This window comes from Cervus canadensis, chromosome 22 (genome assembly GCF_019320065.1).
Source record: "Cervus canadensis isolate Bull #8, Minnesota chromosome 22, ASM1932006v1, whole genome shotgun sequence".
NCBI classification, from domain to species: domain Eukaryota; kingdom Metazoa; phylum Chordata; class Mammalia; order Artiodactyla; family Cervidae; genus Cervus; species Cervus canadensis.
Window position 1 is genome coordinate 16,686,488 of NC_057407.1, and position 19,535 is coordinate 16,706,022.

Consider the following 19,535-nt stretch of genomic DNA (forward strand, 5'->3'; position numbering starts at 1 on the left):
TAAAAAACGTTAAATAACTAGCTGAACATTCTTCTTCTTAATTTCAGAAGCTTGATAGGGGTGTGTGTGGGTGTGTGTGTGTGTATGTGTGTGTGTGCGTATGAGAATAACTTGATAAGGTAAGAGCCTATTTTTTAATCTTTATTATCTCAATGGAGGACAGAATAGGCCCCCCACAAAAATCCCAATTCTCCAATTCAGGGATTCAAACCTAGGTATTGTAAAAACTTGAAAAGAAAAACACCCTGAAAAGAAAATAAGTCTATAAATTTAGTTCAGGGTAGATGTTATGCCTTTCTTTTTAAGGGATATACCTTTGAATAACAATTGTAATAATAACAGCTAACGTTTACTAATAAATGTGCAGCATTTATTATCACAGACAGCTTACTGTGTGAAAGGCCTTATACATTAAGAGCTTGGTATGTAGTAACTAATCCAATCCTCACGTTAACTTTGTGAGGAAAGTACTATGACAATGCCCCTTTTACAGAGTTCCACAGAGGTTAAGCATCTTCCCCAGGGTCACACTGCTAGGAGGGTCAGGATTTCTGAATACAGACCTTCTCGCTCCCAAGCACATAGTTTTAAAGACATCACAGTACTAGTTACCTCAGCAGAATTTCTTGAATGCTTGGAAACAACACCTGTATAACTATGTCACATTCTTGAGGCTCTTATCAAGAAAATCACAGCTATCTCCCTGTTCATTCAACCCCACCCCAGCAGAGTGGCGAATCCTGCATAGCCAGAAAAGGAGGTGGAAGCAACCGGGACTACATTTCTCTGATACTCTACTGCCTTCGGGCTTCTGTGGTGGCTCAGAAGGTAAAGAATCCACCAGCAACGTGGGAGACCTGGGTTCAATCCCTGGGTTGGGAAGATCCCCTGGAGGAGGGAGAGGCAACCCACTCCAGTATTCTTGCCTGGAGAATCCCCACGGACAGAGGAACCTGGAGGTCTATAGTTCATAGGGTTGCAAAGAGTCGGACACGATTGAGCGACCAAACAGCACAGCATACCGCCTTCACTTTACCCTGGAATACATATACAATGTGTCTTCCTCGGACTGGGTACTATTGACATTTAATTTGATAATAGTTGTTGTAAAGTGTTCTGTACATTCATGAATGTGATACAAATCTGTGTCTAGTTATTACCTTGCCTCCAGTTCCTGAAGGATCCGAAATTTTTTCTGGTTTTATATCTTTCATAACACAAACAGCAGCCATAACTAGTTTAACACCAGATGGAGGATTCTTCATTGACTTCACGATTGTAATATCAGCTGGCTAAATCAAAAGAAAACAGGATGCCTTTAGGTCAGCCTATTTGTAAATAATGACTGTTATTTTATAATGTTGGAGAGTAATAATACCACTGATTTTCATGTGAAACTATAATTGTCTTTTGCTCTGTGTGGTTATAAAAAAAAGGTAACAAAAAATTGAAGCACAGTAAATCAATATTTCTCAAGTGTTTGAGAGTTCTCAGATCCTTATGAGAATATGATGTCAACTAAGAACATTTCTAATAAAATATTTTTGCACACATACACAAAATTTTTATACAACGATATACCAAGCCCATGCATGGAATCCATCTTAAGATAAAGGCTTAATTCCATATTTGCTTACATATTAGTTTTACCCACCAAAAATGAAAGAAGAAGTACTTTCCAATTCCAAGTTTATTGTCTAAAAAGGCATATATTGTTATGACAGACACAATAGATCCATTTATTTACCATCCTCTCTAATATCCTCTGACTTCCCTTGCAATTGCTAGAAAGCAATAGATCTTAGTTTCCTACACAGTTGGAGCTGCAGGAGGTCATTAGGTTCTACCATCAGATCACTTCAGTGATTCTGCAAGATACTGAACTACTGACAGGTTGAGCTTATCATTTTGTCAGGTATTTTACATGAAAGTTAGGGCACTGATTAGGAAAAAAGGAGTAGAGTGGGGACTGGATCTCCTGAACTCCCATACTACACTGGGTCTCCCTAGCTAATAGAAGCTCATCTCTCTGATCTGTTTGGTAACATTATTCTGGTTTTGCCTAAGGACCCTGTAAAGAGAAATATGCAACAGTCTAATGCAGACAGGTGCAACCCACATCTACATTGGGAATGATCTTTAGGTTTTTCTGTACATGCATGACCAGAAGGCTGCAGAGAGGTGACTCCATATTCTATTTAACAAGTGCCTCCTGGCTCATGTACAGAACCACTTTGGCCTCTTGGAGATTGTTCCATTTCCACTGGAATATCCTGAATGAAAATTATAAATAAATATACGAAAAGCAAAAGCATAAGATAACAATATATCAAAGAGGAATTGTTAAGAGTCAAATTTAATTTGACTGGACGATAACTATATAATAGCACCCACTGAAAATGAACTACACGGAATTAACCAAGTCTCTGTTATACAGTTACAGTTGCTGATAAAACACAAGCTCATTCCAACACTTGCCTTTAGTGTATCCAGTGCAGACAGGGCTGCTTCCAAGGCTGGAATCGCCTCAGCTAGATCACTTTCACATTCATTCTTCAGAGCTTGGGCTTCCTCAGCTTTTCCACTGGCTACCTCTTCATCAAATTTCACAAACTTTCTTTTTGCTTCCACTTGTGCAGATTCTATCTCGATAATCTAAGCAAAAGAGAAAAAAAAAATAAAGACATTTGCTTAAACATCCTATTGTTTTCTCTATCCTAGAGACAAAAGAATATTTGAAAACTAGGACACCAAACATAATTTTGAAGGATAAAATGAGGAGAAATGTAAATATATGTGATCTATTTTAGTGAGGGGCTTCTTATCTTTCTTCAAAAACAACAGAACCCACAAGGAACCCAGTGAATCAACTGAAAAGAGTAACGTCCCAAAGATCTTGTCATAAATGACTTAAGGCTTATTATCAAAGCTGAATTTATGTATTTCAATTGTCTTTTGTCATCAATTTTTTAAAAATTCAGGACACTTTACCTGCATCATATTTGCATTTTCAACTTTTGCTTCCTCTAATTTGGGCTGTAATTGGACAAGTTCTGTTTTCATTTCACCAACCTAAATAGACAATCTGTCATTAGTTTTCATAACTACAATAGCTATGGAAGCCAAGCAGAGAAAACTGAAACTTAAAATCTGGGCCAGAAAAGCTTAACTTTTTTTTTTCAGTTCTTTACATGATAAACAAAGCCATGAGAGTGTGGCCAGTTTTCTTCACAAAAGACTTTATTCTTTCTTAAGTATGACAGGGCAATGGAAGAATGCAGTTGTCATGGAAGAAAAGTCAGATAGAAAAATGGTAGCAGCTCTGGGTATCCCCATTATATTATGTGTATGGTGTACAATTCATTCAGACCACCCGTTCTGCTGCTTATATTGAAATAATGCTAATAAGTATTACTTGACTCATTTGGAAAAAAGTCTTATATTTAACCAGTTATTATAATAAAAAGTCAACCCTGACAGTGTACTTTCTCCAAATGCCAAAAACTTAAGAATAAAACTGGATGTATCTGAGTCTGTGCAGTCTGAGTGAACTTCTCTAAAATTCTAAAATTCACTTTACTCATCTGTAACATGAGGATCATAAAAGCGTCTACCTTATGGAGCTATTATGAGGAATAATTAAAGGAATGCAAATGAGGTACATAACATAGTACCTGGCACATAACATATTCTCAATAAATTGTATCTCATATTTCTTATATTTCCACTTGAGCAGCTCCTCAAATTTACCTGAGACTCAGCAAAAGCTAATTTGTCAAGTCCATTCACATAGCGCTGTTTTGCTTCCATTACAGCTTGTCGCCTCTTAGTCAACAGTTGTCGAAATGAGGCAATGAGTTCAAGGTAAGAAGTAGCAGTGACATAGTTATGTCGTCCTAACTCTTGCAAGAACCTAAAAGAGAGGCAGACAGCATTACAATAAATAATGGGTTTTACAAAGTAAGAAGTAAATTCAACATAGCATTAACAACAAATGTTTAAGAATAAAGGCTGATTTTATTCAGAAGCTGCTGAGTACTTAACTTTACACAGAACCACATCCTAATTTCTAGTCTGCAAAATATTAGTATCAAATAGCAATGATGTAGTATAAAAGCACAAATCCACAAAGATTTGTCTGAAGAGAGAACGATAGCAAGAAAGATAGAGGCCTTTTTATATGTTTCATATGCCAGGAGGATCTAACCCTGTAACAGACCCAAGATACTGTAGACAAGGAAAGAGGACCACAGGTAGGACAGCAAGAATAAGCCATCATTCCTTGCACGTATCACGTGTTGGTTAAATGGAGCTCGGCCAGAAATATAAGACTACTACTCATACACATAAAAACAATGGCTGCAATGATGATTCTTGGTGAGTACGTAGACTAGAGCCCCCTTCATGGTGTACCTGCCCAGGCCAAACATGCTAGCTGGCTGTAAAACTCTGGATAGGCAATATACCATGAGCACCTATGACATGAAGATCTCAGAGATGAACAGATGTAAGACTGATACTTTTAAGGTATCCACAGCCTACCAACCATCTTCCTTCTTGTCTAAGAACGTCCAACTAGTGCCCCAGCAGCAATGTTTGTTCTATGAAGCCTGCCACACTACACACAGCAGATCAGGCCAGGACTGGGCACTGGCCACAAAGAAGGCCAAATCACATTTTGGAATGAACTCGGACTAGAAAGCTGGAAAGAGCTAATGAGCTGGAACTGCAAGAAGTAAACTTGAGAATTGAGAGGCAGACAGTTTTCCTCCATATACACTGGAAAGTAGAAAATTCAGCCTAAAAGAGAAAAGATTAGAAAGCAGATGCCACAAGAGAAACATGAATGAGAAACAGAGAAAAAGAATTCCTGGGTTTCTGGTGGCTTCTTAACTCCTGCTTCTAGTGATTTCTAAGACCCAGCTATATTCTTTCCCTTAAGATACCCTGTTCTTTTTTAAACCTAGATCAAGTAGCTTTCTAATACTTAAAAGCCATAACTAATTAAGTGATTAAAGAGAATGATAAGGCATAGAAATCCTATTAAAATTTGCAGTTTCTCACAAAAGAGACGCTTTAACATACAAGGCATTACTGTCATTTTAAAATTTATTAATATTAACCTTTCTGAAAGTTCCATAATGGAAGTGTGAAAATGTTTGCAGATTGGAACTATCTCTCTTCGTTCAACATCAGTGAGCTCCAGTGTTTCTAAGAATTTCACAGCTACACGTTCAAGAGCATCTTCAGGCCATGGCTAAAAATAAGAAAAAGAAAAACAAGTGAAATTTAAAATGATCAGTCACACTCAAATTATATAAATTGTCTTCCTATGAGAGAAGAACTTGGGGTTGAGAAAATTAAAATCTTAATAGGGAAAACAGAATTAGAGAGACTAAGGTCATAAGTAAATCAATGAAAGATATAATAAGTATTTTATACATTAAAATTAAAGATAACTCAATATAGGAAAGGTCAATAATACTTTACATATCAAAGATATATCACACTGTTTCCCTACCTCTTCCACTTGGATGGCTAGTAGGCATCCCAAATTTAGTATGACAATGGTACAGGCTGCTTTGTTGCCCTCTTAATACCTATCAGCCCCCGTTCCTTAAGACTCCAAATTTATTCTAGATAGCAATATCCCCAGCTATAATACTACATTTCCTAGACTCGTTTGCAATTCAGAGTGGATAATGACATATGAGCATCTATTGGGTGGGGACATCAGAGAAAGCTCTCTGGAGAGTTACACAGAGCTGGTATGGGTCTTTGTGCCCTACTTTCTATTACTCTACTTTTTGCCTGGAACACAGATGTGAAAGTTGGAGTTCTAGCAGCTACATTAGGCCGTATGATGACTCTGAAGATGGAAACTACATGCTGAGGATAATAAAGAAGAAAGAATATGGGATTCTGATGACTTTGTTAAGTCACAAAAGTTCCGGTCTTCAGATTTTTCTTCTGTATGAGAGAGGGGAAAAAACCCCTATGTGTTTAGTTTAGGCTTCTGTTACTAGCGGGCTTCCCTTGTGGCTCAGCTGGTAAAGACTCCGCCTGCAGTATGGGAGACCTGGGTTCAATCCCTGGGTTGGGAAGATCCCCTGGAGAAGAGAAAGGCTACCCACTGCAGTATTCTGGCCTGGAGAATTCCATGGATTGTATAGTCCATGGAGTCACAAAGAGTTGGACATGACTGAGCGACTTTCACTTTCTGTTACCAGCAGCTCATCGTAATTCCTACTGGTTACAACATCCAAAGTTGAACATTTCATTTTCTTCCCCACAAATTCACTTTTCTTCAGTACTCCCCACTTCAGTGAGATGGTTCCTTTGCTTTTCGTGGCATACACCAAGGGTGCTTCTGGCCCTGGGTCTTTGGATTTGCTGTTCCTCTGACTAGAACCCTCCTAATCTAGATCTCCATGTGGTTCAACTCTCTCACATCTCTGTGCAAATGCAAATTTACCAGGTAGGTCTGCCCAAAGCACTCTTTCTAAAACAGTGTCCCTTCCCTCATTACTCTTTCCCTTATCTTGGATTTTTTCTTAGCACTTGCCAATATTTGACAAATATTTATTCATTTGTTTCTGTCTGTCTCACCGACACACCACTAAAATGTAAAATCCACAAAAGCAAGGACTCCTACCTCACTGCTGTTACCGTCAGTGCTTACACAGTTCTTGTCGGTAAATATTTGAAATATTTACTCAATGAAATAATTTATGTTAAATGAGTACTTAATCTTCACTTGCTCAATAGAGTATTCCCAAACTTCATTCCATTTAGATTCAACAAGATGCCTGTAATTTTTTTCCTTTATAGTAGACAATATGCATTTTAAGATCAATTTTTTCAGTGTTTGGCCCTCTACTCTAGTAAAAATCAAGCTTTTTGATAAAATATTCCATTAGTTATTTAAAAAAAGTGTTAATCACACATTACCAGTATATACACATTTATTAATTATATTCATATGTATTACTATACTAATATATTTTTAAACCCCAAAAAAGGCCTCTAAAGATTTGTTATTAACATAAACGAATTTTTGTAAAATGTCAAGATAAGAACCATTTTCTGATCATGTAACTCTTTTTATTCTGAAAAGCTTCTCCCCAAAGCTCCCTGGCAGACTTTAAATCCAGATCCACTGGTAAGGAACAGGTCACGAAAAGGCTCATGTGTAAAACAGTCAACAGTAAGAGGAGTGAGAGCACCAATGCTGACTTAGGCCAACCAGGAATGAATCCCTATTAGACTTTGCCTACTTGGGTAGCAATTTCCCAAACAAAATCAGAATTCTGTCAACAAAGATGGAGTGGGTAGAAAATGGCTGCTGATAGGCAACCATGACATCATAAGCTAATATTGCAAGTCATGACACATCCTGGGAATAAACTTTATTATTTAAACAGTTGATACAAATCCATATTCCGAGTGAAAGTGAAGTCACTCTGCAACTCCATGGACTGTAGCCTGCCAGGCTCCTCTGTCCATGGAATTTTCCAGGCAAGGATACTGAAGTGGGTTGCCATTTCCTTCTCCAGGGGATGTTCCTGACACAGGGATCAAACCCGGGTCTCCTGCGCTGCAGATAGACTCTTTACCATCTGAGCCACCAGGGTTTTAACCAATGTCTCACCAGATCTTGTTAAATTGTCATCGTTTTTGGTCTTAAGATGTAGCTGGCACAGAGCTTGAGCTAGCTCCTGCTAGTTTTAAGACAGTTTTTTACTGTCCACTTATAACTGCACTGTATATCTTCAATTTTCAGTTCATTGCAAGAATCCCTGAGGGTCCCTTGCATACTATCTATGACGTATGGCCATCTGACATACAAACTGAGTGGGAAAGGGAAGTAAAAGTGCAGGCTGCTCAGTTGTGTCCAACTCTTTGTAACTCCATGGACTACAGCCTGCCAGGCTCCTCTGTCCACGGAATTCTCCAGGCAAGAGTTGTGGAGTGGGTTGCCATTCCCTTCTCCGGGGGATCTTCCCAACCCAGGGATCAGACCTGGGTGTCCTGCATTGCAGGCAGATTCTTTACCACCTGAGCCACCGGAGGAAGCAATGCCAATTCACAGGAGATATTTCAGACACAAGGGAGTATTTCAGTCAATTCTACCCTTATCTGCTGAACTATTTCGGCACCTCTGGTAAGTTTACACCCTATTTCGGAGAACAGAGATCTATCCCAAAAGTCAGTGACTTCTCGACTATGTGACACATAGTAGATCACACTCACTTCCCATTCTTAAAAGACGCAGGCCTCAAACAATGCCATCAGTGCTGCTGACACAGTTTCTGTATCCCCACTGTTTCACTGTAAAGTCTCGGTTCCTCTCTGTTATCCATTTAACTTCCCTTATCTATTTGTAACTCCTAGTTCTTTCTTTCTTAAAATTTCCCCCAGTAAGTATGAATCACATATGACAGAACAGGAAGTCTCATGGTTATAAAAAACATATTCAGAAATAGAATTGTACTTATAAGATTTCACAAAAGAAAAACTTTTAACTGGACAGGCTTTGTTTGTTTGGTTTTGGTTTGGGGCTACTTAATGAAAGCAATATTAAGATACAGTTTGCATAAAGGAAAACTGTTTCACATGACTTTTATTGCTGTATAAATGCTAAAACATCCACTAGCTGAAACACACTGCAGTCCTCAAAAGGGCAGAATTACTGTTTTTCAAATATACAATTGATAAAGATGAAAGAGAATAAAATGCATTAGTATTAGAAAATTATTTTTAAAAGAAACTATCCAGGGTCAAGCTATAGTCCACAATACATTAGGCATAAAACAAAAAAACCAATAGAAGGCACCATGAGTTACCCTTCTCAAGAACATAAATACTGAATGGTTTTACATGGGCAGTGATGATTTGCCCTGTTTAAATGAGGTGATAGCCTGTATCACTCGCTGCTGGCATGACTGAAACTGTCACCCAGCTAGTCTTCCTGTCTCTTGTTTTGCCCGAATCCGAATCATCCACCATAAAGCTTCCAAGAGTTTTGGGTTATTCCTAAAATGTAGATTAGCTAAATACATGTTAATGGCCCTGCAATGTCTTTGGTATAAAACCAAATTCCTAGGCACATTTACACATTCCTTTATAGCCTGGCACCCCCTCAAAGCTCCAACTTAACTCCTGTTGCCCTCATTGCTAGTCAGCCACACCAAACTATTTAACTATTTGCCCAAATGAGCCACACTCTCCCCACTGTTGCACCTCTGCATGTGCTATCTTCTTATGATGGTTAATTTTATGTGTCCCTATATATTCGGTCTAACATTATTCTAGTTGTTTCTGTGAGGTGCATTTTGGATGGGTTCAAAATTTCAATGAATAGACTGAATAAAGCAGATTGCTCTCCCTAATGTAAGTGGGCCTCATCCAATCAGTTGAAGGCCTGAATAGAACAAAAAGTCTGAACCTACCTCAAATAAGGGGGAGTTCCTCCTGCATGATAACCTTCGAGTAAGGACATTAGTTTTTTTCCTGCCTTTGAACTCAAGCAGAACACCTTTTCCTAGGTCTCAAGCCTGCTGGCCTTCAAACTGGAATGACACCATTAGCTCTCGTGGGTCTCCAGCTTGCCAACTGCAAATCTTGAAAATCATCAGCCTCCATAAAGATGTAAGCCAACTCCTTATAATAAATATATGTATAAATAGATAAAGATATATCTATTTCTAAATATATCTTTATACATATACATATGGATGTGTATATATATGTATACATGTACACACACACACACACACACATATATATATATAAGATACATTCTACTAGTTCCTTATACAAACCTCCTCTATGTAATGAATTCATTTTCATGCTTCAGAGACACACTGTGTTAAATTGCACGCTGAGACTATGGCTCTTTTATGTAACTGACTGCTCATTTGCTGGCTGTCTTTTTTGTCTTCCAGTCTAGTATATGAGATCATTTTGGGGATCATGGAATCTTCCAAGTCCCTGGTGCTGCCATTAGAGTAAGTAACCAAAAAACACTTGATAAATGCATATTAATAGAAGTGGAGTAAGATTTCTGTAAGAGTCCAAAAGATTTAGTTATCTCTGATGGCCCAGATGGTAAAGAATCTGCCTGCAATGCAGGACACCCAGGTTTGATTCCTGGGTTGGAAAGAGCCCCTGGAGAAGGGAATGGCAACCCACTCCAGTATTCTTGCCTGGAGAATCCCATGGACAGAGAAGCCTGGCGGGATACCACCCACGGTGTTGCAAAGAGTCGGATACAACTGAACAATTCACACACACACACACACACACACACACACACAGCAAATTACAAACCTGAAACCAGTCAATGGTACAGCAATTGATGAGGGATGGGAACTGCCTCAAGCGATTTCGAAAGGCATCTCCAATGGGGCTAAAGGCCACTACAACATGAAGATTTTCTTTGCATCGATTCACAAAGAAAGCAAACAGGGCTAAGGGACTGAGTTCACCGTGTTTATTGCCAGCCTGAGCCACAGGACGAACACCCTAGGGAATACCAGAAAAAGCCTCGTAAATAAAAACACATAAGCTGATAAAAAGATTAGTAGATATCGAAATATTAAGAATTTTTATTACTCCTCTTATAAATATCTTAAAATTTTTGTTTTTATATCAATATAATGGCTTTGATATAGCCTGTGTTATTAGACTACTTTCAATTCCATAATTCTATAATTTAAAAATAAGTATGTGTCAAAAATTTAACTTATAAAAATAGTCACAAAAAGTTCACCAAGATATACATATGGGACACTATAATTCAACATTGGTTTTAAGAGGAAAAAATTGAAACAACTAAAGCATCCAGTTAAAAACATTATAAAACATCCATACACTGTAATTTTAAACAACTGTTAAAGATAATGAGATACATCAACATGTGCTATGGCAAGATCAGCAAGAAAAAATAAATGCAAGGCCAAATTGTGCAAGAGTATGCATAATATGATCCTTTTTGTTAAATTAAAAAATACATAGGTGCATATTTGTAAACATCCACTTTTTTATGGAAGCAAACACAAAGAACTATTAACAGTGGTTCCTTTGGGTGAGATGGACTTAAAGGAGAATGAAAGAGGGGATTTCATGTTTATTTTGGATATTCTTCTTGGCTTATATCATTTTTTTCACCTTGGACATTCTTCCACTATTTGAGCTATCTGACTTTATTCTTATAAAGTTTGTATTTTTTGAAATGATAATAGAGTTTGGTAATGAGATTACTTCACTTGGTCATGTATGACTCTTTGTGACCCCATGGACTATGCTTGCCAGGTTCCTCTGTCTATGGAATTCTCCAGGCAAGAATACTGGAGTGGGTAACCATTCCCTTCTCCAAGGGATCTTCCCAACCCAGGGATTGAACCCAATGCATATCCTGCATTGGTAGGTGGATTCTTTACCAATTCTTTAGCCACCAGTGAAACCCAATGAGATTATACATTACTGTTAATTTTTTTCCTTTATGTTGGATTGACCAAAAGTTCTTTCAGGCTTTTCCATAACAGTGCACAAAAAACCCAAATGAACTTTTGGGCCAACCTATTAATATCTCTACATGAAAAAGGCATCTTACATGAGATCTGGCATAATGGCTTTAGAACCAAACTTCTTGAATTCAAATTCCAGCTTGCAGCTGATTATCTATGTGACCTTGAGGCAAGTTACTTAATCTCTCTGTTATTTAGTTTCCTTATCCATAAAATGGGGGAAAGAGTACTTATCAATATATCAACGGGTTGTTGAGTGATCAAAGAGTTATTACATGTGAACACTTAAAACAGTTCTTGTCTCATAGGTACTTTTCAGCTTTTTATATCCTAACTTTCTCCTTCTTCAAAGTAGAAAAGGTTTCATACTCAATAAATTATCTTATAAACAGATTTTTAAAAGAAAATAAAATTTTAAAAGGTAGATTTACATTTTTTTCAATAGCAAATTTAGGAAGTGATCACAATGATCATACAATTTCCAGTGTGATGATAGTGAATTTACTTCTAAAAGAACTCTCTACTCTAGATATGTGACAGATATAGATCTATGGGAAACTGTAAATCAACTTTGTTTACTCATCCTGACAGTAATTCTCAAATTAAGATTAGTATGATCAGTGTCAACCTGTGAAATTATGTTCGAGGTGATTACCTCCATTACCTCTTGAGTTAACAGGGGGACATTCAGATACAGAAAGGTAAGGCATGGGTGTAACTGTAGAACAAGAGTCAAGAAAGGGCCAAGATGGTGACATAAACATAGGCATTATTTACACAGAAATAATAGTTAATGTAGTCTTCCCTGATGGCTCCCTGGTAAAGAGTCCACATGCTGATGCAGGAGATGTGGGCTCGACCTCTGGGTCAGAAAGATCCCCTGAAGGAGGAAGTGACAACCCACTCCAATGTTCCTGCCTGGGAAATCACATGGACAGAGGAGCCTGGTGGGCTATAGTTTACGGGGTCACAAAGAATCGGACACGACTCAGCAACTAAACAACAACAATAACAAAGGTCAGTGCTTCTAGAGTAGAAGTAGGGAATAACATCTACATGCACATAGAAATACTAATACTTCGGGAGCACAGCTGATTCTGGGAGCAAGAAAAAGAGTAGTTATTGAAGCAGACAGGAAACAAACTGAGGGATCTTTCACAGCAGTCAAAGAAAAACATTTTAAAAAAGGAATGATGAGTTATTTCAGAGATGAATGATAATTTTAAAAGAGAGCTGAGAAAATATCACTAAATATGGTAAACAAGTCACTGTAAAATTGAGAAAAACTTTGCAGCAATTTAATTCTGCAAGGAGTGTGAACAGAACAGTGGAAAAGTAGCCTGGAAATGGAAGGCTGAAGCTACAATTGTAAAGCTGACATCAGAGACTGTGCTGAGTCTATAAGAGGTGATCAGTAGGCAGGACCAGGCCCAAGCTCTATAGATCAGTTATCATGAGGTTTCAAGTAAAATCTCTGTCAGATGGATGAAATAAGCAAAGTCGAAGACCTGGTCTTCAAAGCGCAGGGTATGCAAAGAAATTTATATAACTTATCTTGTATACCTTTTATATTTTTAAATATTAGTATAAAGCAACCAAAAAAAAGAAAAATGGATGCACTTTGGTACATGTGAGTTCTGACCATGGCTATTTCCTTGTGGATAAATTGATATGGTGTTCCTAGGTTTGGGTGGAATACGAAGGGAATAAGTTCTTCAGGCTATTCTTGGATCATACCATAAAATAATAAAGCCATGGAAAAGCTTTGTAGCAATGCGATGAGAAGAAAGACAAACAACCATTAAAGTGAGCAGAAAAGACGTGCAAAGTTTAGAAAATTCCATTCTCCAAAGGGTCCCATTCCCTGGAAAGGAGTGTAGGGAATATATTTTTCCTATGGATTAGGAGAATCACCATTCTTAGGAACTTTTAGCCACAACCTTGATGCTACCCAGATACAAGTAGAGAACTTGGTTTTTTTTTCCTTTCTCCTTCCCCACTCCAGGCCATGAACTGGTGATGCATCACATTTACTGAGGGCTTTCTAAGTGCCTGACATTCCATAACTACCTCATTTCATTTGATGATGCTGTGTAGGAGGAACTATTTTGTGTATATAATACTTTCATTCCATAGATGAGAAAAGCAGGGTGCTTGAACTACTGGGGGAATCCGTTTTACTCCAGATGCTATCACTGGAGGCTGGAATGAAGCATCCTGGTATGAGTGCTATATTCTGTGGGTAAAAGTAGTTATGATAACAGGAAAGGGGAAACTATTAGCTGAAATCTTGTATGGGAAGATCTGAGAAATGGTGGTCGAAGGTCAGGACATCTGAAGTAGGGGTGGGTGCATCAAAAATGTATTTTTTTCTTTGTCAACTAAATCACAAAGCATGATTCCCAGATGTACCAGAATCAATACAAGTAGTTTTATTAATCTTTGAAGATTTTACTAACTAGTGGCAAACTATAAAAGTGAATCAGGTAGTGTTTGAAACCTATATTTTCTCATATCACTGTAACCGTAAGACATGATTGTATTCTATTTTTTGACGTATACATACTACTCTGTACAATGAGAACCTACTGTATAGCACAGGGAACTCTACTCCATGCTCTGAGGTGACTTAAATGAGAAGGAAATTCAAAAAAGAGGGAATATATGTATATGTATGGCTGACTGACTTTGCTATACAGCAGAAACTGACACAGCAGTATAAAGCACCTAATCTCCAGGTAGGAAAAAAAGACATGATTTTAAATCTCTAATCACTCATAAAACATGCTAAATAAGATCAAATGGATGAAACACTGTCATCATTATGGAAAAAGCTGAGTTAAAATAATTAAAATTCTGTCTCATAATTATATTTCTACAGTTATAACTATTTAAAATTCACCAAAATGTACTAAAATAAAATATACATTAAGTTTATATTTATATATAAATATAATATATATAATACATATTACATAATATATATTATATAAATATAAATATTTATATTTATATCCAAAATTCTCTGCACAAGCCATATTTATACTAAAGAACAGAAAAGTTTCAAGGTAACATTTCTGAGTTGGGAGCAGCACTCCCTGAAAAGCATTTACCTCCATCACTTCTTGTTTTTCATCTGCTGCAAAAATATTAGGTACTTCTCCAGTGTTGAGCACACTGTCGATGTCCTCTAGAAAAGCTTCCTCTTTAATCTGAGTGTCCGTGATTAGGAAGACTGTCTTCTGGCCCTTCAGGCCCACATTCCTTAAAAGGGCCTTAAAATAAAAATGTACTTAGAATCAGAATCTGGTGGAAATCCATTTTTTTTTTTTTTTTGCTTTCCTTCCCCTTTCCTTTCTTTTGATAACAACATCTCGCCCTTTCCGGTGGTGACGACCTCCTCACAAGAACATGCCTCTCACAAAAGATCTTCTTCATCCCTCTCCAGAAGAGAAGAGGAAACACAAGAAGAAGCGCCTGGTGCAGACCCCCAGTTCCTATTTCATGGATGTAAAATGCCCAGGTTGCTGTAAAATCACCACCGTCGTTAGCCATGCACAGACAGTAGTTTTGTGTGTTGGCTGCACTGCTGTCCTCTGCCACCCTACAGGAGGAAAAGCAAGGCTTACAGAAGGATGGTCTTTCAGATGGAAGCAGCACAAAAAGTACCCTGTATCAAGATGAATGGGAAACCATCCCAAAAGACACGTTTTGGATAAAAAAAAAAATCTCAGTTTTACAGTGGTACCTCTCCCATTGGGGCTTCCCTTGTGGCTCAGCTGGTAAAGAAGCTACCTGCAATGCGGGAGGCCTGGGTTCGATCCCTGGGTGGGGAAGATCCCCTGGAGAAGGGAACTGCTACCCACTCCAGTATTGTGGCCTGGAGAACGAAGATTCAGACATGACTAAGCAACTTTCACTTTCACTTCTCTCATTCTGGTGGCACTGTCAATCTGGGCCTCCATTTTACCCATCCCTCCAGTGGGAGACTCCAACTGGCCAGTTTTCCAAGCCCCAAGGCACAGTCATTGATTCAGAGATGGGCTTATGATTTAAGAGGGCCCATTCACAGTCTCACTTCAGGAACTAAGATGGATTTGAAAAAAGAAAGTATCTGTCCATCTAAGAATGGAGATATAAAAGCCAGTTCTCCACACTCACTTTTAAGATGTAGACTAACTTAGTACATGAAGGTCAGAAAAAGTTTAAAAAGTCCAGCAAAGTCTCTCTTGTTTTGTTCCACTTTGGGTCATCTCTCTTCCAGGGCCAGCAGAACCACAGGCACATGTGTATGAAGCCCCAAGTATGCCCTCTTCTGTTCTATTGCTGACTGGAACAGCAGCACAGCTCTAAAGAAACTATTAAGATTTGACAACTTTGACGACATTGTCATCACCACTGAAGTTTATATCTAACAGTCTACTGAAAAAACACATTTGTCTGAAATAAGGCCTTTCTGAACTAGAATAAAGATAGAATCAGCAGCAGCATGGTAAGAATGCAGTGGATAAGCCTTAAGTTATAAATTCCACTCTGCGGTGCATACCTGTTCTCAACTTCAGTTTCCCCATCAGTAAAACACAGAGACAACCACACCTGCTACACTGAATTGTCATACTTGTAGAAAGAAAGCACATATGTAAAGCACTTCAAACAGTGCTCAGCACATGCAGTAACTGCCTAGGGATAGTATTACCATCACCATTATCACCACTGCATGCAGCACACAGATAGCTCTACAGGATGGCTCTCTCTTTACAGATAAAAGAATGCACGGATGTTATTTTAGACACTAGATTTCCTCATGATTTTACCTTCATGTCCTCTCTCCACTCATTCATACCATAACTCTTTGAAATTTCTGGTTGGAAAATCTGCATTTTTGCCATGGATGTAGCCAGACGAGTTAAAGATTGACGACCACTTCCTCCAAGTCCGACAAGCAAAGCATTTCCACCAGACTGCTTCAGAATCCGACATATTCGTGATAAATGTTCCAATACATACCTATGATATATAGATATTATTATACTTGAAAATACGAATGTAAATGTTTATTTGCCCATAACTATTGCTTTACTTTCCTAGAAGGATGGACTTTGCTGTCCCATATGTTACTATCTCAATTTTAAAGATGTAATCATGAATAAGTGTGGTATTTCAAATGCAGTTACAATTTGACCATTTGATGTAAAGGAGAACTATTTTAAGTACAAATTCAGGAAATGTAATATATGTAAGTTACAAAAATAAAATGAAATTGTTAATTATCTGTACTGGAGTATATTATTTTTATTTAAAAGATTTCTTCAGAAATTCCCTTGTGGTCCACTAGTTAGGACTCTGGACTTTCACTGTCAAGGGCCAGGGTTCAATCCCTGGTTAGGGAACTAAGATATCACAAGCATGGCAAAAAAAAGAAAAAATTTATTCAACATTTTAATACTAGGATTTCTATGTGAGAACTAGAAAGTCAGTTATATACAAAATAATACATTCAAGAAAGGTATCCACACTAGTAATCAGGGAAATTAAAACTAAAGACACAGTGTGATACTGACAAAACTAACCAAATCAGGCAATCCTAAGTGTTGGCAAGGGTGAAAAACAATGGAAGTTCTTAAAAACAATGATCATTTCTGAAGATACTTTGGCAAAACTTAGTAAAGTAGAAGACGCTAACGTATCATGACATAGTAATTCCACTTCTAAGAGTATAGCCTAGAGAAATCCTTACACATGTAACCAAGGAGACATGAATATTCAAACCTTTTCATAATTACAGAAACTAGAAGTTACCTAGTTTAAAGTACTTAGTATCTGAAACAGAAGTCTATCTCAGAAGAATGATTCCATTGTGTTAAAATTATACACTGGAATGCAATACAGTAGTAAGAATTTGTTTTTTGTGAATTTCACAGTCTGGAATAAACCAACTTGCAAAGGACCATGCACAGTATGATAGCACTTCTGTGATTTTTAAACATGCAAAATAAGACTGCCTGCATGTTTAGGAACATACATGTGTGCATGCTCAGACACTAACTATCTGACTCTTTGTGACCCCATGGGCTGTAGCCCACCAGGCTCCTCTGTCCATGGGATTCCCCAGGCAAGAATACTTGAGAGGGTTGCCATTTCCTCCTCCAGGGGACCTTCCCAGCCCAGGGATTGAACTTCTGCTTCCTGCATTGGTAGGTGGATTCTTTACCACTGAGCAACCTGGGGAAGCCCTTAGGAACACACACATGTAGTAAAACTCTAAAGAAACACACGAGTTTCTTTTTACCCCTGCAAGGTACAATGAGAATGCAGCGAGGGAGGGTTGGCTACACAAAAGATTTCAAATAAATTGCTAGAGATTTCAAATAAATTAATTTAAATAAATATTCAAATAAATTCAAATTTTAAAAATCCTTTTCTACATTCTAAACATTTCACAATAAAATTTTATAAATAGTAATTTTAAGCATCAACACCAAATACAGGTACCTAAAAATGACAAGATTCATTCTTGTTTTGTGAGTTTGATTATACTCATCTAAGCACTGGTCCACAACGTCACTAAAATGATGAATATTTGGAATTTCAATATAAACTCTGTCATCTCCTTCAAGGTCAGGATTCAAATAGTCACCAAACATGAGATTTCTTAGGTCCTCTTCAGTTATCTATAAAATGGAAATCAATGAATTACAAAAGTTAAAATTTTTTCTAAAATAAACTTAATTCTTTTAAACATTCGGGTAATAACTAATATAGTTGTATAATTAACACCTGAAACTACATTATATCCTGAGGAAATGGAAAGAACTTAGTCATGTAAGTTTCCCCCTCCCCCCAACCCCAGAAGCTGGAAAAGTCATTCTAAGCATCCACTTAGCGAGTCGTTACTAAGGGACAGTCACCATGCTGAGCACCTTATATCTACTATTATCATTCAATCCCTAACATATAACTTCTATGTTATATATATAACTATTCTGAAATCAAATCTTTTCAAGCTAAATATCAATCTATGAGGAAAGTTAAAAAGAACATGATCGTGAAGGAGTAATAGCATTCTTTTAAAGATAAGTTGACTGTAATAATTCCTGCTATTAGACTGTTTTAACTTGTTTTTAAACACTAAATATACTCACTGGTGTATTCCCTTTCCTCAAATGTGAGAAGATACTATCAAATGATTCTTTAAAATGGTCCTTTACAACATTTTTGGTTAAAGTGAACAGCCAGAATCGGTCGCTGTCATTAACGAGGCGATCATAAAACACTCGGAGAACCTCGTGCACAAACAGACGGATCATGGTGTGCTTGCCCTCCACAGCACCTCTCTCAATGAGCAAACAGCCCTGGATGACACGTGAAAAATCCCGCAAGTTGAAAGTGTAATGAGATTTTGTGGGAGTGGGCAAGAGATTTTCCATGGATTGTTTATATATCTGAATATGAAAAAAGCAACAAAGCAAAAAATCAAATGCTTATAATCAGCAAAGCCAAAAACACTGTACTATAAAGTCAACAACAACATAATATGCTATAACAAAGAGTATATTATATAAAATATTTTATTTATCCTATCAGATTATATTGGCTTGGAAAATTGTATACTTCTGAGCCTAGCATGGCATATACCTATATATTTTGCTTTACAGCACTTGACTGGGAATTATAAAATTGAAGGAATTTAATATCATCTGATTCCATCCATGCCCCAAAAGTGACAATGCTCTTATTTCCCAGTAATTATAGTTGTTCCATTTAAAGGTGAATGACCTGGGATTAAACAGTGAACAAAAATTTCAGTAGAAAGTGACATTAGACAATGTATTCTGAAGCATTCAAAATGAAGATGATGATGAAACAATTTTCTTTGACCACCACTGACTTCAAATCAACATATTCTCTCCCTTCACTTCTCTCTCTGTTTTCTCTCTCCCTTCTCTTCCTTCTATCTTAATTGGCTATAATATCAAAATGAACTATATTTTTACTACATGCTGA

At 37.4% G+C, this 19,535-nt stretch overlaps 2 protein-coding genes across 3 annotated transcripts in view; one reads left to right on the forward strand and one right to left on the reverse strand.

Moving 5' to 3' along the window:
* Positions 1-19,535, reverse strand: part of DNAH12 (dynein axonemal heavy chain 12) — a 177,223-nt gene that overhangs the window by 53,645 nt on the left and 104,043 nt on the right. For both annotated transcript variants that reach the window (XM_043443267.1, XM_043443266.1), the window contains 10 exons: positions 18,674-18,973; positions 18,024-18,202; positions 16,346-16,538; positions 14,645-14,806; positions 10,333-10,527; positions 5,124-5,257; positions 3,751-3,913; positions 2,992-3,072; positions 2,479-2,655; positions 1,161-1,292 (listed from right to left, as the gene is read on the reverse strand). In XM_043443267.1, the coding sequence (XP_043299202.1) occupies positions 1,161-1,292; positions 2,479-2,655; positions 2,992-3,072; positions 3,751-3,913; positions 5,124-5,257; positions 10,333-10,527; positions 14,645-14,806; positions 16,346-16,538; positions 18,024-18,202; positions 18,674-18,973 (1,716 nt within the window). The remainder of the gene's footprint in view (positions 1-1,160; positions 1,293-2,478; positions 2,656-2,991; positions 3,073-3,750; positions 3,914-5,123; positions 5,258-10,332; positions 10,528-14,644; positions 14,807-16,345; positions 16,539-18,023; positions 18,203-18,673; positions 18,974-19,535) is intronic.
* On the forward strand, positions 14,943-15,215 carry LOC122424979 (40S ribosomal protein S27-like). The gene has a single exon (XM_043443260.1). The coding sequence runs from the start codon at positions 14,943-14,945 to the stop codon at positions 15,213-15,215; it is 273 nt and encodes a 90-aa protein (XP_043299195.1).